The sequence below is a fragment of the Callithrix jacchus genome, chromosome 2, assembly GCF_049354715.1.
Source record: "Callithrix jacchus isolate 240 chromosome 2, calJac240_pri, whole genome shotgun sequence".
Lineage (NCBI taxonomy): Eukaryota > Metazoa > Chordata > Mammalia > Primates > Cebidae > Callithrix > Callithrix jacchus.
The window spans coordinates 153,970,848-153,986,919 of NC_133503.1; the positions used below are offsets into that span (position 1 = coordinate 153,970,848).

The 16,072-nt window shown below is 49.9% G+C and overlaps 1 protein-coding gene across 1 annotated transcript in view; it reads right to left on the minus strand.

Moving 5' to 3' along the window:
* Window positions 1-13,996: 13,996 nt before the first annotated feature.
* The window catches only part of IL31RA (interleukin 31 receptor A), a 64,872-nt gene continuing 62,796 nt past the window's right edge, over window positions 13,997-16,072 (minus strand). The window contains 1 exon segment of the mRNA XM_054252248.2: window positions 13,997-14,686. Coding sequence (XP_054108223.2) covers window positions 14,171-14,686 — 516 coding nt within the window. The 3' untranslated portion in view covers window positions 13,997-14,170.

Below are 16,072 nucleotides of genomic sequence, written 5' to 3' on the forward strand. Positions count from 1 at the left end.
GAAACCCTGTTTCTTTTTTTTTTTTAATTTTTTATTGCATTTTAGGTTTTGGGGTACATGAGCAGAGCATGCAAGACAGTTGCATAGGTACACACATGGCAGTGTGTTTTGCCTTCTCCCCTTCACCCACATTTGGCATTTCTCCCCAGGTTATCCCTCCCCACCTCCCCCTCCCACTGGCCCTCCCCTTTTCCCCCCAATAGACCCCAGTGTTTAGTACTCCTCTCCCTGTGTCCATGTGTTCCGTTTCTATTAAAAATACAAGATTAGCCAGCGTGGTGGTGCATGCCTGTAATCTTAGCTACTTGGGAGGCTGAGGCAGGAGAATTGCTTGAACCCAGGAGGCAGAGGTTGCAATGAGCCGATATTGCGCCACTGCACTCCAACCTGGGCAACAAGAGTGAAACTCTGTCTCAAAAAAAAAATAGGGGAGCGCCCACTCCAGAGCTGGCCAGGCTGGGGTTAAACGACACAGTCTTTGAATAACACATAGGTGTGTGTTACGTAAACACGTGCTGTGCATTTTGTGTTGCCGAACCCCGCAGCAGGATCTGCCGCCATCTCCACCACCTTCCCTGGGCTTTGCTTCCCCTGTGGGTACCTGCAGCTACCTTTGCACAGCTTCCCTCGGGCTACCTGAGCCTGACTCCTGGCCTCCAAGCACAGAGTCAAAGGTGCTGGGGGTTTCAAAGCTGACCCTTTGGGGATAGCTGTTGGTAATGACTGAGGAGCTTAGGAGTGTGACAGCCCAAGCCCCTTGCCTGGGGAGGACACACACTGAGGACCAAGTCACTTACCTCTGGTACCGTCTGGGGATGAGACTGGAGCTGGCCTGCAGGTCCCTGCCTGAATCCCACCCTGCGCTGGCGTCTTCCCATCTTTTCAAGCCTCCCTTACTCGCTCACCAGTTGTTCTTGGGAATGTGCTCTTGATGAATTAGTTACACCTGGATGTTTGTCTCAGGCATTGCTTTTGGGGGACTTAACCTAAGATTCCATTCCTAACCCCATCCCAATACAAATACAGCATTCAGAATTGTGACACTTTGGGCATGGCCCACGATCTGTGGTGACAGTGGGAAGGTGTTCACAGGGGAGTCCAGGTGATGGTTGGACGCAGAACCACCCAAAGTGTCAGACTCCCTCACCGGACCTCAGTTTAGCAAAATCCAGAAGTGCCCATCAGGATCACCTGTTAACACATTACATTTAACACCCAGCCTAGGACCAGCTCTGTTGGGACTAGGGGAAACTGCAGCTGGGTCCTGTCAGCCTGCAGGTGCCTTCCTGCCTCTCCACCCACAGCCCAAGCTGCCCCAACCGCATGCCCTCCACCTGGGACCACACTGCTTCCAAGTAAGAAGTTCCCTGAGTGGACTCCACAGCAGTCTCCAGTTAGATGCCAGCAGGGCATCTGAATAACAACACTCAGCCAGAGATATTCTATCCACCTGGCACCAGAGAGGAAGGCTCCCAGGCCAGTGAGTATTTTGGGGCCCTGCAAAAATATACTTGACCTGAAGAAAACAACTGATGACAAATAACCAAGAAAAGAAAATCTCAATTTTTTTTTTTTTTGAGAGACGGGGTCTTGCTATGTTGCCCAGGCTGGAGTGCAGTGGCTATTCACAGGCGCGATCCCACTACTGATCAGCACGGGCGTTTTGACCTGCTCCGTTTCCGATCTGGGCTGGTTCACCCCTCCTTAGGAAACCTGGTGGTCCCCTGCTCCTGGGAGGTCACCATATTGATGCGCAACTTAGTGCGGACACCTGATCGGCATAGCGCACTACAGCCCAGAGCGATCCTCCCACCTCAGCCTACTGAGTAGCTAGGACTACAGGCATGTGCCACCGTGCCTGGCGAAAATCTCAAAATTGAAGAATATTTAATTAAGTGGGTTCATTAGCAATATGGTTTGGCTGTGTCCCCACCCAAATCTCATCTTGAATTGTACTCTCATAATCCGCACGTGTTGTGGGAGGGACCCAGTGGAAGATAATTGAATATGGGGGCAATTCCCCCTACTGTTCTCATAAGGATGAATAAGTCTCATGAGATATGATGTTTTAATAAGGGGATTTCCCTTTCACTTGGTTCTTCTTCTCTCTTGCCTGCCACCATGTAAGATATGGCTTTGGCTTTCTGCCATGACTGTGACACTTCCCCAGCCAGGTAGAACTGAGTTCATCAAACCTCTTTCCTTTATTAATTACCCAGTCTCGGGTATGTCTTTATTAGAAGTGTGATAACAGACTAATACAATTGGCTTTATTATTTTAGAATTTATAAATGTGATACTTGTATACTATTTGCAAATGAGATGTGAATCAGAAAACAAAGTTACATAGAGTAAAACAGTTTCAAAAATCAGACACAAAAACCCTTCCAAAATGTGTATGGCTAAACGATGTATAATGAATGTGAAATGTGGAGGTGTCACTGTGTTTGCCCTCTGCAGGCTCCCTGAGGCCTATGAGCTCTCAGGGACCCAGCTTTGGACACCTATGGCCCTGTCCCCACCCACTTTCACTAACCCACATGCCCTACGCATCAGCCAAAGCCCAGGCAGACCAACCAGCCCTCACTAGGAATCACCCCATCCTCCAGTGTGTAGCAGGGCTGGGGGACATGTGACCAATCCAATCTGAGGGGCTGGCTGGAGCCTCCAAATGAGGACAGGAATGGACATAACCAACTTTGCCGAGGGCCTGTCTGGGCTCCGGTCCACTGGGAGGAACAGATGTGTGGACACCAGTGCCTCTTGAGAAGATGGGGCAGCCTGCATTTAGGCTCAGGTCATCTCAGGAGGCAGGACACAGCAACCTCTGAAGACTGTATCCCACACCCACTTGGCTCAATGGTGAGAAGCGATTAAAATGGACAGCAGCTGAACAGTGAGGAAAGGACACAGCCCAGCAGGTTGCTGTTGTAAGAAAAGGAAGGAGTGTCTCCTGGGTCAATTCTCTGTGGCATGACCGGGTGGACTGAGGGAGATAGAGTGTCTTGAGAGGCATTATAAAAAGTGGGAGGAGCCCCAGAGCCTTAGGGGAGGTAGCTAGACCTGGGGGCCAAGCCTGCCAAGGAAGCAGCCATCGAGAGCCACCCTTCCATCCCCAGCTGTGCCCCAGTCATGGCAGGGGCTCCCTGAGGGCAGAGCTCTAGGCGCAAGCTGGCTGGGGCCTGGGACAGCCCTATCCATTACACTCAAGATGACCCCAGCACTGGTGCATCCCTCTGAAGGATCGTGTGGGTCCAGGAGCTGCATACCAGGGTCCACCAGCACAGCTGGCCTGGAAATTTCGGGGCTTAGCACTGTAGGTCCCACATCCCGATAAACCCCTCAGTCACACACAACCAATCATTTCAGCCAGTCAGGGCCTTACCAGTCACCAGAGTAGGGAGCTGGGAGGCACAGGAGCGACTGCGGGAGAGGCCGATGGCCCTGCCAGCCCTAGCAGGGAGGGCTCTGTTGCTGTGGATCCGCAGGCTTCCAGGGGAGCAATAAAGCAGAGAATTCCTGGTCTGTCATTGGGTGGGTGTCCTAATCCCATGAAGATGTGGCCAAAAAGCTAGGGTGACAGTGTGCAAAGCCCCAGAGACGTCATCCCTGACTTGTTCCCTGCGGCCCCTCACTCGCCACCTCCAAGGTGGGTGGGGAATGGGAGGAACCTGGGGTGACCATCGGTATTGACAAACCCCGAGGATGGCTCTGCCCCGCTGAGGATTGGCCCCGGCTCACATACCATGATCCTGTAGTTTTGTTGTTGTTAGGACAAGGTCTCACTCTGTCACCCAGGCTGGAGTGCAGTGGTGCAATCAATGCTCCCTGTAACCTCGAACTCCTGGGTGCATGGGATCCTCCTGCCTCAGCCTCCCAAGTAGCTGGGATTACAAGTATGCACCACCACACCCAGCTAATTATTATCATTATTATTTTTGTAGAGAGGTCTCACCATGATGCCCAGGCTGGTCACAAACTCCTGGTGTCAAGTGATCCTCCCACCTTGGATTCCCAAAGTGCTAGGATTACGGGCATGAGTCACTGCATCTGGCCTCACACAGGCCGGCCATGAGTGAAGTTAGCTTCCCACCTGTTAAGTTAGCTAAGCCCTGACTCTGACGTGGGACTCAGCCTAAGGCATTAAGATGCCCTTTTTTTTTCTTTTGAGACAGAGTCTCGCTCTGTCACCAGGCACCAGGCTGGAGTGCAATGGGGTGATCCTGGCTCACTGCAACCTCCGCCTCCCGGGTTCAAGCAATTCTCCTGCCTCAGCCTCCTGTGTAGCTGGGACTACAGTCGCTCACCACCACACCCAGCTAAGTTTTGTATTTTTTGGTACAACAGGGTTTCACCATGTTGGCCAGGATGGTCTCGATCTCTTGACCTTGTGATCCGCCCGCCTCTACCTCCCAAAGTGCTGGGATTACAGGTGTGAGCCACCGTGCCCAGCCTCAGCATTAAGATGCTTTCCCAGGGACGGTGCCCATCTAGAAGCCCTGCAAATCGACTCTGTTGTTGGCAGCACAGGGACAGGTTGCCTGTGCTACAGGCCTCAGAGTTCCTTCACTCAGGGCTCTCCCAGACAAGGAGGTCAGGGAGGACTCAAAGGATGATATTCAGGCTGCAGGACTCCTGGGGCTTTCATTTCGTCTTGTTTTTGGAAGATTTGGTGTTGGGTGCAGCAGCTTATGCCTGTCATTTCAGCTCTTTGGGAGGCTGAAGCAGCAGGATTGCTTGAGGCCAGGAGTTCAAGACCAGTTTGGTCTCAGTAACAAAGCGGACCCGCCTCTCTACAAAAAACAAAACAATTAGCTGGGTGTGGTGGCATAATCCCAGCTATGTGGGAGGCTGAAGTGGGGGAATTCCTTGAGCCCAGGAGATGGAGGTTGTAGTGAGCCATGGTCCCACTTCTGCACTCTGCCCTGGGCAACAAAGTTAGACCATGTCTCCAAGAAAAAAAAGGTTTTGTTTGTTTTTACTTCTTGTTTTATATTTTTGTTGGGGAAGGGGTAGTGAGGGGTTAAGGATCTAGGAAGGAGTGAAAATTCTGATATATGATGGAGAACATTGCTTTAGGTTCAAGAGAAGATGCCTTTGGACACGGCATTCTCCCTGTGGTTAAAGTAAGGCGTTCTCTGGAACCGGCCTGAGAGGTCACGAAAGCATCAGTTGAGGCAGCTGCTATCTTACCATCAGGAAGGAAATCAGCATCCCGCAAGCCTGTCATTTTTCCTGGAACTCATGTTTTTTCCTGAAGGACAACAAACTCCGGCTGATAAAGTGTCTTGGGAGGTGTTTGATGTCCAGAACCCTTAGCATTTGCTGACTCATAGAGAAAATTGCAAGTTTGTTTCTAAGTAAATACATATTATTTCTTTCAAAAGGCCGACTGGAAGTGTTTTGTGTCCTGTGGCTTGTTTCCTTTGAAGGAAGATGTGAAATCATCAAGCCCCTGGGAGATGTGTCAGGTACACACAGGCAGTGGTGGTTTTGACTCAACCAGTGCCCTGGGCTTTTCACTAGCTGGGGTGAACCTTCGTGGACCCCTGAGCCCTGTGCAAACCCCAGCACTTGCTAATCCTTAAGAATTCTGAATTCAGATGGACGTTCATTCGGACCAGCCCTGCCTTCCTTTATGTCCCCTTCCCGCGGCCTGCTCTTGAGGTTCTAATGGGCTGGGGCCTCCCCAGGCCCAGTCAGCCAAGACCGCCCTGGTTCTACCCCGGGACCCACCCCTCCTGCTCTCTCAGATCCTGTCCCTGCAGAGCAAGGCCAGTCCAGTGGGAACCCAGCTGGGCCAGGGAACTAAGATGTCTAGATTTAGGGGCACTGTTAGTGAGCCCCCTGGGCCACAGGTCTAGGGCCTGGTTTTCTAGGCCCTGGATACTTTGGCCTTATAGCTTTGATAACAGTAAGATGAGATTTTTGAAGGATTTCTGGGCTCAGTTCCCATCCAGTTCCCACTGGGTTCTGATCTCACACAAGACTAGGTGGTCACAGTCTTCTATGGGCCAGGAACTCCTAAGTGGACAAACCTGGCAGCTTGAGAGCAAGTCCCCACATGGAGAGGGAGGCCTTAGTTGGGGCCTTCATACTGCGAGGTCCAGGCCCTGCACGCAGAGTGTGACTGCAGAACTGAGAGATGCTCACTGCTGGCTCCGCAGCTGGAGGAAGGAGCTGCAAGACAAGGAATTGAGGCACCGCCTAGGAGCTGGAGGAGGCAAGGAAGACTCTGCCCTGTGGCCTCCAGAGAGGAACACAGCCTGCCACCACCTGGACTGCAGCCCAGGGTGACTTCCAACCTGCAGAACTGTGAAATCATCCATTCCTATAGTTGAAGACATTGAGCTTATGGAAATGTGTTATGGGGCATGAGGACACGAATCTTACTATCTGTGGACTCTGAAAGTGTAGCTCATGAGCCAATAACTTATTTTTATTTTTAAGATGGGAGTCTTGCTTTGTCACCAGGGTGGGTTGGGGAGGGGGAAGGAGGGATGGGAGGAGGCACCCACGTGGTACCTTATTCCCACAATTACGGGACATTCACTCTTTCTGCAGACCTGCTTTTGCCCTGCCCAGGTCCTCGGGGTGCTTACAGATGCGACAGTGTCAGGGGACTGCTTGTTTCTGGAGCCACTGTAAACCCTTCTGAAGCTCAGTGTCCCTGGGGGCCTCTGTCTTCTTGTCAACTGGGCTGTGAACATGGACAGGGTGCCCCTCCCCTCCCCATGACTGCCGTCAGCATTTATCTTAGACCTCACTGGCTCTAAAGCCAGTCTCAAGAGCTCTGCAGGCACCCAGGGGAGGGGGTGGGGAATGTTCTACCCCTCTCACCAAAAGGAGGCCCTTGTGGGCCTTGCACCCTGTGGAGTCTTCACTTCTTTTGATCTCCCTGACCCCTTGGTCATCTTATTACTCTCCAGAGGAAGAAAAGCACAAGGTAAGGCAAAAGCCTGGGCTCCAACCCCCTAGTTCCTGCTCAGAGCCCCAGAGCCTCTGCCAAGTCATCTAGCCTCTCTGAGCTCAGCCTCCTCATCTGCCACTGGCCAGAGCTACCTACTCACAATGCGGCTGTGAGGCTTACCCGGTAGTGCATGCCACGCTCTGAGCACAGCATCTGGTGTTTACCCAGTGCCAGTAAATGGTTCTTCATAAGCTTAGTGATGAACAGAGGTTGCTGCTGCATGTGAATATGCCCTGCCCCAGGCTTTCTCCGAGAACCATGATGGATGTTTGTCATATATTTGGGTACTTACCTGTCTGTTCTGGTGTCCTTATTCCTTGTCCCAAAATGGTTTGCTCTCAAGTGCTTGCTTTCCACGCCTTTTTTTTTAATTGGGCAGTCTCCCGAACCAGAATGAGTTCAGAGTGACTCCCTGCTTTCCACACCTCTGGAAAGTTTTAACGGTGCAATTCTCTCACTATCAAAAAACGGAAACAAGTTCAGCCGCCTGGAGAAGCTGCCAGATGGGCTGTGGACCCGGTTCCCTCTAAGCCACGGCCTGTGCTGTGATGAGAGTCCGTGGGCAGCCAGAGGGAGAGGAACACCCACGGGGCTCTTTCTTTCTTCTTTAATGGAAGTGACCCAGATATGGCTAGAGAGGGAGAAGTTGAAAGTACAGAGGAGGCCACGGAGGGGTGGGCGGGAGACAGGAAATAGCAGGCACCTGCCACTCTGAGGTTTCCTGGGAGCCTGAACAGGAACAGGTCAGGGAGCTCCATGGGGCAGTGCAGCCTCATAGCTGAGACCGAGACCTAGACTGAGACCTAGACCGAGACCGGAGGGGGCTCCAGGAGCAGGAAGGAGCCTGGAATAGGAAGACAATGAGAGCCCAGGGCGTGGGCCACAGATCCTCAGCAGGAAATGAGGACAAGTGTCATTCCCTGCAGCAAAGAGTGTGATGACCTGCTGAGTCCTGGTCCCCTGGAGCCCTTTCCCACAGTCACCAGGCTCCCCTGATTTCTCATGTATTACATTGTGGAGTCATATTTTAGATAGCGGAGTAGGTAAAGCTTTATCTAAGACACAGTCTTGCTCTGTCACTCAGGCTAGAGTGCAGTGACACGATCTTGGCTCACTGCACTCTCTGCCTCCTGGGTTCAAAGGATTCTCCTACCTCAGTCTCCTGAGTAGCTGAGATTACAGGCGGGCACCACCCTGCCTGGCTAATTTTCGTATTTTTAGTAGAGACGGGGTTTCACCATGTTGCCCAAGTTGGTCTCAGACTCCTGACCTCAAGATATCCTCCCACCTCAGCCTTGCAAATTGCTGGGATTACAGGGGTGAGCCACCGCACCTGGCTGAGTAGGTAAAACTTTAATACAGAAGTATAGCATTACATGAAAATGGTATTATGGCTTTTTTGTATGAAAGGTCCAAATACAAAAGCATTTAAAAAACTGTTCCCATTATCATAATAACAGAGTTCTCATGCATGTGCATCATAGACTGCGCCCATACACGGTCCATATGTGGAAAAGAGTCTTCAGAGACGGTTCTGAAGACATACCCAGTCTTCAGAGATGGTTCTCTTGGGTCCACAGATTCAGTCTTCCTAGACACAATACTCTGCATGTCCTTTCTAGTTTGCATATTTTTATTTCTACTTTAAAGTCTAGAGCAGAGGACACCTTACTGGCATTTTAGTTCACACTTATATTGAAGTTGGGCAGGACGAGAAAATTCTATTCCTAAAAATGAAATGCATAGCACATGCATCTCACTTCCCCAGACAGGCACAGGAGGGTTGCTCACAGCAGGTTTTGCCCTCTCCTGGAGTTCTGCCCCTCCCCTGTCCCTCACCTCTCCCCAGTTCTTCTCACCAGCACAGGGCATCTCTGTATAGTGCGTCTTGGGCAGGACAGCCCTGCACAGAGCTCTGTCAAGGGCTCTTGTGGTCTGGGGACTCTTCCAGCATGGATCAGAGCTGTTTGTGCTTCAGGGCAAACTCTCTCCCTACTGACCCCAGTGTCCCGAGGGAATGAGGACTGCTGTTAACCTTAGTCATATTCCACTCTTCTGGACCTCCACAATAAGAGCACAAGACACTGATCATACCATACCTGACACTTTGATTACAAATAGGCCTTGTCAATAATCAACATTTACATAAAACCAATTAACGAAATACACCCATGTGAAATTGCTTTTTCAAATGCCCTACCAAAACTGAGTATTTTAAATAGTCAACCACATGGCAAAGTCTACCTGCTGTGCTAAGGGCCTCTTATTTCTAGCGACTCAGCTGGTTTCTCAATGCCCCCAGGAGCATGAAGGCAGAGACCATTCTGTTATGTCAACACAGGGACATGGCAACGAAATAAAAATGGGAAAAGTTTAGCTTCACAAGGATTAAAGCAACACAAATAACTATAAAGTTTCATTATCTATTCCCAGTAAATTGACATAGTCAAGTTCACAGTGGTAAACAGCTGATTCTCAGTGGAAAAGGACAAAGGATCGGTCAGATGTGTCTGGTGATACTGTAAATCAGCATAACCTTTTTATTTGAGACGGAGTTTCGCTCTTGTTGCCCAGGCCAGAGTGCAATGGTACAATCTTGGCTCACTGCAACCTCTGCCTCCTGAGTTCAAGCAATTCTCCTGCCTCAGCCTCCCAAGTAGCTGGGATTATAGGCGTGTACCACCACACCCAGCTAATTTTGTATTTTTAGTAGAGACAGGGTTTCTCCATGTTGGTCAGGCTGATATTGAACTCCTGACCTCAGGTGATCTGCCCACCTCGGCCTCCCAAAGTGCTGGGATTACAGGTGTGAGCCACCACTCCTGGCCCCAATCAGCACAACCTTTGATGGGACACAGTCAGGCAAAATGTGACAACCATAAAATTCTGACCCAGCAATTCCACTTTTGAAAACAACCCCAGACAGGAAAAAGGTAAGAGAAGATAAATATTTATTGCATTGCACTCTATACTAGGAGGACCTTTAAACGAATCCTCTCAACCAAGGGATGCTTTAGCAAACCACACCATGCAGACATGCCATGGGGTTCTTTTTGGACATTCAAAATGCTTTGCTCATGCATGAATTTTTATATATAAAATAACTGAAAGTCAAGGGAGAACATAATGTATTCTTCAATATATGATTTGCAATGAGCTGAAAATGCGTTTAGGGGCACGCAGATCATGTCGGGAGTTCATTAAGCATGATGTAAACAATTACTATTTAAAACTCTTAGGATTATTGTTGTAAAGTTGAACACATTTTAAATTAGAAAAAAGAGGGGACACCTAGAGCTGAGTCTCATGTGAATGCCGTGTGTGGATCTAGAAGGGAGAGGGTAGATCAGGCCACGACTTCTCAGCCTCAGCACTGCTGACACTTCCTGCCAGATAATTCTTTGTCTTGAGGCTGTTCTGTGCACTGCAGGATGATTTCCAGCATTGCTGGCTTCTACCCACTAGAGGCCAGTAGCACCTTCCCGGTAGTGACAATAAAAAATCTCTCCCGGCATCACCGAACATCTGAAGTTTGGAGGGTAGGGGTCAAAATCACTCCGGTTGAAAAACCACTGGTGTAAGCCACCAACTGTCCACCTTAGCGAAGGGAAGGGGACGGGAACTTAGGAGGGCTGGGGTGAACCAGTAAGCGTGTGTGTGCCCTTTAAAGAGAGCAGTCCCTATTTGGTCGGAGATCCAGAATGACATGTCCTGATTTCTTTTTAATTTGCAACTAATTCAAAGTTGAAACATAGCGGCAGTCTGAGTTTCACGTCTGTGGGTTATGGCAGGCGCCCATAAACTTTTTCTGCAAAGAGACAGAGGATAAACGTTTTAGGCTTTGTGGGAAAAGCTTGCAACTACTCAACTCTGTCTTTGCAGGGGCAAGCTGCCATAGGGAGTAGGTCAGTGATGGGCATGGTTGTGTTTGAACTATGCTTTATTTGTGAACACTAAAATGTGAATTACATGTACTTTTCATGTCACAAAATGTTACTTGATTTTGTTTTCAACCATTTAAATAGGTCATTATGGCTTTTAGTACTTGAACCTACAAAAACAGGGCCTGGATTTCGCCCGCAGGCCACTGCCCTGGGCAGCAGTGTGCCTGCTGCAGCAGGAGCAACTAGGGGGATGCTGGAAATGGGGACAGAATCAGACTGGGCTGGACCAGCCGGCACATGGAGCATCGCAGAGTGACCGGAGGGATCCATGCTGGGGGCCTCTCTTTTTTCACCTCTCCCCATCGTTTGCCTTTTCCAGACCCCTACATGGTGTTTTCACACTGCTGCCTCCCAAGACACAAGAAGAAACCTGTGGCCTTTTATTTAAGCCACAGATTGGCTTCTCTGCCATTCTTTTAACATTTTCTGCTCTTACTGTTATAGAAAGGCCACTAACCTAGCTGTCTGCATGGATCCCCAAGACCCAGAAAACTGGTTAACAGGAATTGTATCCATTTTTGATGACCTTGCCAAAACACAAGTCTTCCTGTTTGTGTCCTCACAATGTCACTGACAGTGAATAAGGAAAATACAGATGTCCTTCTCCAGCCACAGAGGCAGTCCAGCATGCCCAGAACTGGGACAGCTGGTAACTCGATCAAGAGGAAGTCACCAGTGCTCTGAACTGAGGCCTGTGTCCTGTGAATCTGCTCAGGAGAACTAAGTGTGCGGCCCACCACTGAGTTTTGGGGACTCATAGGAAACAGCCATGATCTTCCCACTCCTCAAAGGTAATAATAGTAACCATGGAAAATGATCGAAGGAGGCTGATGGAAGTGAGAAAGGAATGAAAAAAAACAAGAAAAAATAGGAAGTGTGAAAAGATGAGAGGCTCTGGCAGTGGGGTAAAATGAAGCGGAAGACAGGGGCAAGAGGAGAGAAAGGAAAGAAGAAACGAAACAGGGAAAGCTGGGCGGGGCATTTGCAAACTGTCCAGTGGAAGACGCTTCCGGCTTTGATGATGAAGGAGCGGGGACCAGAGGGCAACATCCTCATCTCTGGAACCCAATGGGACCCATTTTCTCTCCCATCAAATTCTTAAATTTTAGGTTCAAGAGCCTCATCTACATCCAGGTGTGAGACAGACAAGTTTGAGAGAACTCATTCCAGACTCTCCTCTCACCAATGTCTCACAGAATTTGAGAAAACTCCCCCAACTACAGGTGGGCAGGAGGATTGAGAGAAAGAACAGTTGTGGCGTACCTGTGCCTTCCCCCATCCTCAGGCCATGACAGGAGGCAAGGCTAGAATCTCCCCGCATGTTCACGAATCTGGAGGTGGGGTTGCTGAAGGCCCCATCTGGAGCTCTGGGGACATGGGCTCACAGAAGAGCCCACACCACAACAGGGGCGGAGATGGGGAGGGCAGCATCAGGGCGGCGTGAGAATTGGATGCATCCATTTCGTTTGGTCCCTTCCTCCACTTGGGCTTGGGTGCAGGACAGAGGGACAGGGGCATTGCCCTAGAGTCCTGTTTTCCAGTGCCCTGCCTCGGGCCTCCCTCATTCCTTGACGTACCTACCAGAAGTCACAGTTCTGCAGAAAGAAGTAACAAGTCCTGGGTGGGGTGGTGGGGGTGGGTGGCTGCATTCGCTGGAGAGGTAATGAGGACGGAGCTTTGAGAGCAGCCACTCCTTCCTGTGCCTGCAGCAATGAGGCAGCAGTTGGCTGAGGTGAGTGGCAGGTGACTCAACAGGGACAGGTGGGGCAATAGAAAATACACCAGGCCAGAGACAAAACCAGGACAGGACAAATACATGACCCAGAGGACTCCACTGAGTGACCAACTCTGCCCCACAGATGCTGCACCACTCAACATCCTCTGCAGTCAGAACCAGTCCAAGGCAGGGCAGGGGAGGGAAAAACCCCAAATGTAACTGAGTCACAAACCCAAGGCAACTCAGAAATCATCGAACTGGGCTGAGGTTACTTCGAAGTATCAAGGTCTCAGCTAGCAATTAATTTTAGTTTTAGGAAAATAAAGAGATGTTTTGCACATGTGAGTTGGTGGCTTGTGAAGTTCACGCCTGCAATCCTAGTGCTGATTCCTCACACTCTCCTAGAAAAAAATACCATCAGCCTTCCTGGCTGGCAAAAGCTGGGTTCATTGCACCTCAGGCCACTCACCCATTGCCTCACCTGCCGTGATCTCACCGGGCTCCTAGTGACCTCCCACAAAGGTTAAGGGAGTCACAGCTAACCCTGCCGCTGTAGTTACCCGAGGAGCCCAGCACCCGTCTCACTGCTGAAGCCGGGAATCCACACTTGCATGAAAGGCTCCCCTAATTGTCACAAGCTCTGTGCTCAGCTAGAGCAAAGGAGAAGTCCTCCTGCTAGGGCTGCAACATTGTATGTTCCCAGGCCCTGCCCTGCTGCTTCTGGGAAGAGGCCTTTTAAGGATATGCTCAGTAAGCATTCCTGGGCTCTGAGCCCGTGTGAAAGTCCAGTGTCCCTATATGACAATCACTGCAATGTCTGGTAGCTTTCTGATCCCAGGCTGTGTGCTGAATAGAAGGGCAGCAGCAGCTGGGAAGCAGCCCCCCTGGAGACTGGGCAGAGCTGTGCCCCACAGTGTGCATTCCCCAGGGTTCTACCCATTCTTTGATTTATAAGCAGTCAGTGCACTGTAAATTTGGGGGGAGGAGTCTGGGTGTGGTGTTGCTACAGACACTTGAGATCTAAGAGGATGTGAGGAGCCTCAGGCAGCCCCTTAGAAAGGTCCACTCCATCTGCAGCCCCTACTGTGGGAGAGAGGAAGGCTTCAGGGCTACCTGGGAGGGGATGCCAGAGCCAAGGCTCCCAGCAGACCATCCAAGAGCTGTCCGTTGGCAGCAGGGAAAGGCCTTCTGGAACTCTGAGGCGTAGCCCCAGCAAAAGCTGGGACCATGACTCAATTCCTGGGAGGCCAGGTATGTCCACCTTGGGGTCCTTTGGGCTCAGAACCTGGGCCCTTCCACCAAAGTCAATCTGTTAGGAGGCCCCAGTGAGAGCTTGGTATCTGAACAAAAGAAAAGAGATTGCTGTTCCTTTACAAAACTCAGGTTTATCACCGTCCCTTCTTCCCAGCACAAGGTCACATCTGTGCCAACCAAGTTCAACTGGCAGCTGAGGGGCAGGGGGAGACTTTAACCCAGGCAGGATGTGGAGGGGCCAAGAACGCGTGGCTTGCTGAGTCTCGACATCTTCTCTGGAAAGGGTCACCCGCACTGAGACCCCAGGGTCTCACGGCATGGTTGCACTTCGACTTCTCTCTTGGTGTGCTATGGCAGTTTTTTAGACACAAGAAATTCCCTGGTTGTCATTGAATTTTTCAAATATGGATTTGGTGCTTCTTCCCCACACAGATGATATGGTGCTAAACATTGATCAGAAAAGAGAAGCTGCTCTTTTGCTTCTGGGCAGCTCCCTTCTGGCATCCTCAAACACAGGCATTGGGATTTTCTGGGAGGAATTTCAGGTGAAACCAGGAGCTCCTCAAAACTTTTCCCTAGGGGACAGTCAGGTGTGACTAAGTAGGTCACATACTCATTCTTTTCCCCTCCTAAATTGTTTTCCTGACTGATTTTGGATTTGTCTGTGGAAATTTCTTGTAGAAAAGTCCCAAAGTTCACCATCAACTTGTCAATAACCAACTTGTCACTGGAGGTGGAACATGGTTTTAAGATCCGTTCTGTGTTCACAGAGTCATCAGACTCCTTCAGGTTTAGCTTAGCCTGGAAAAGAAAAAGGGACTTCAAAGCGGTCATTTCGGAGTCACATATAACATAGCCAAAAGCTCTTTAGGCTTGGGATAGCAAATGCCACCTCTGGAACAGCACCCACCTTCCTCCCAGGCCCAGAAGTGGTGGCCAACCCTCTCCAACCTGCCCTTCCACAGGAGCTTGGAAGGATGGGCACATTTCCTGAGAATCAGCACCCTGGATTTGAATGATTTTATATATATATATATATATATATATATATATATATATATATATATATAAAATTTTTTTTTGAGAGAGGGTCTCACTCCCATTGCCCAGGCTGGAGTGCAGTAGCACAATCACCACTCACTGCAACCTCAACTTCCCAGCCTCAGGTAATTCTCCCACCTCAGCCTCCTGAGTAGTTCGGGCTACAGATACACACCACCACACCTGACTAATTTTGATTTTCTGTAGAGATGGGGTTTTGTCACGTTGCCCAGGCTGGTCTCAAACTCCTGAGCTTAAGGAATCTGCCCACCTTGGGCTCCCAACCTGCTGAGATTATAGACATGAGCCACTGCCCCTAGCCAATTCAGTTTCTTCTAGAGTGTGCGAGGCTATTTTCCACACAATCCTGTGCTCACAAAACTCCAGTTAAGATGGAAGCACCAGCTGGGTGCAGTGACTCATGCCTATAATCCCAGCACTTTGGGAGGCTGAGGTGGATGGATTGCCTGAGGTCAGGAGTTTGAGACCAACATAGTGAAACCCCATCTCTGCTAAAGATACAAAAAATCAGCTGGGCGTGGTGGCAGGCAAATATAATCCCAGCTACTAGGGAGGCTGAGGCAGTAGAATCGCTTTGAACCTGGGAGGTGGAGGTTGCAGTGAGTCAAGATTGCACCATTGCACTCCAGCCTGGGCAGCCAGAGCAAAACTCAACCTCAAAAAATAAAAAAGAAAAGAAAAAGATAGATGCACCAAAATTAGATTAGAACTCTTAGGGATGGAAAAAGCACAATCATACAGACAGACTTGTTCAATCTCACCAGAAAATCAGAGGTGGCCTCGTGGCAGGGGCCATGACTCTGTCATTTTACTCCTACAGCCTAGCTCAGTGCCTGGCATGCACTGAGTGACTGTTAAGTGCTGGCTCTAGACCTACAGATGTTTCAAAAAGCATGTTAGACATCAGACAGCACAGCCTATGAGCCCAGGTACTCTCTAAATGACACTAATAAGCAGGAAAGTAAACGGCGGTATAAATCAGTCCAGTATACCAGACTGATAGGAGGAGGAAACGTAAAGAAAGCCCATTATAACAAAATGTCCATGCTCACAAAAGCCTTCTGAGTTGGAACAAGGACTAATATTTAAAATTTGTGCATCAAGGAAAAACTGGAAACAGCCTTT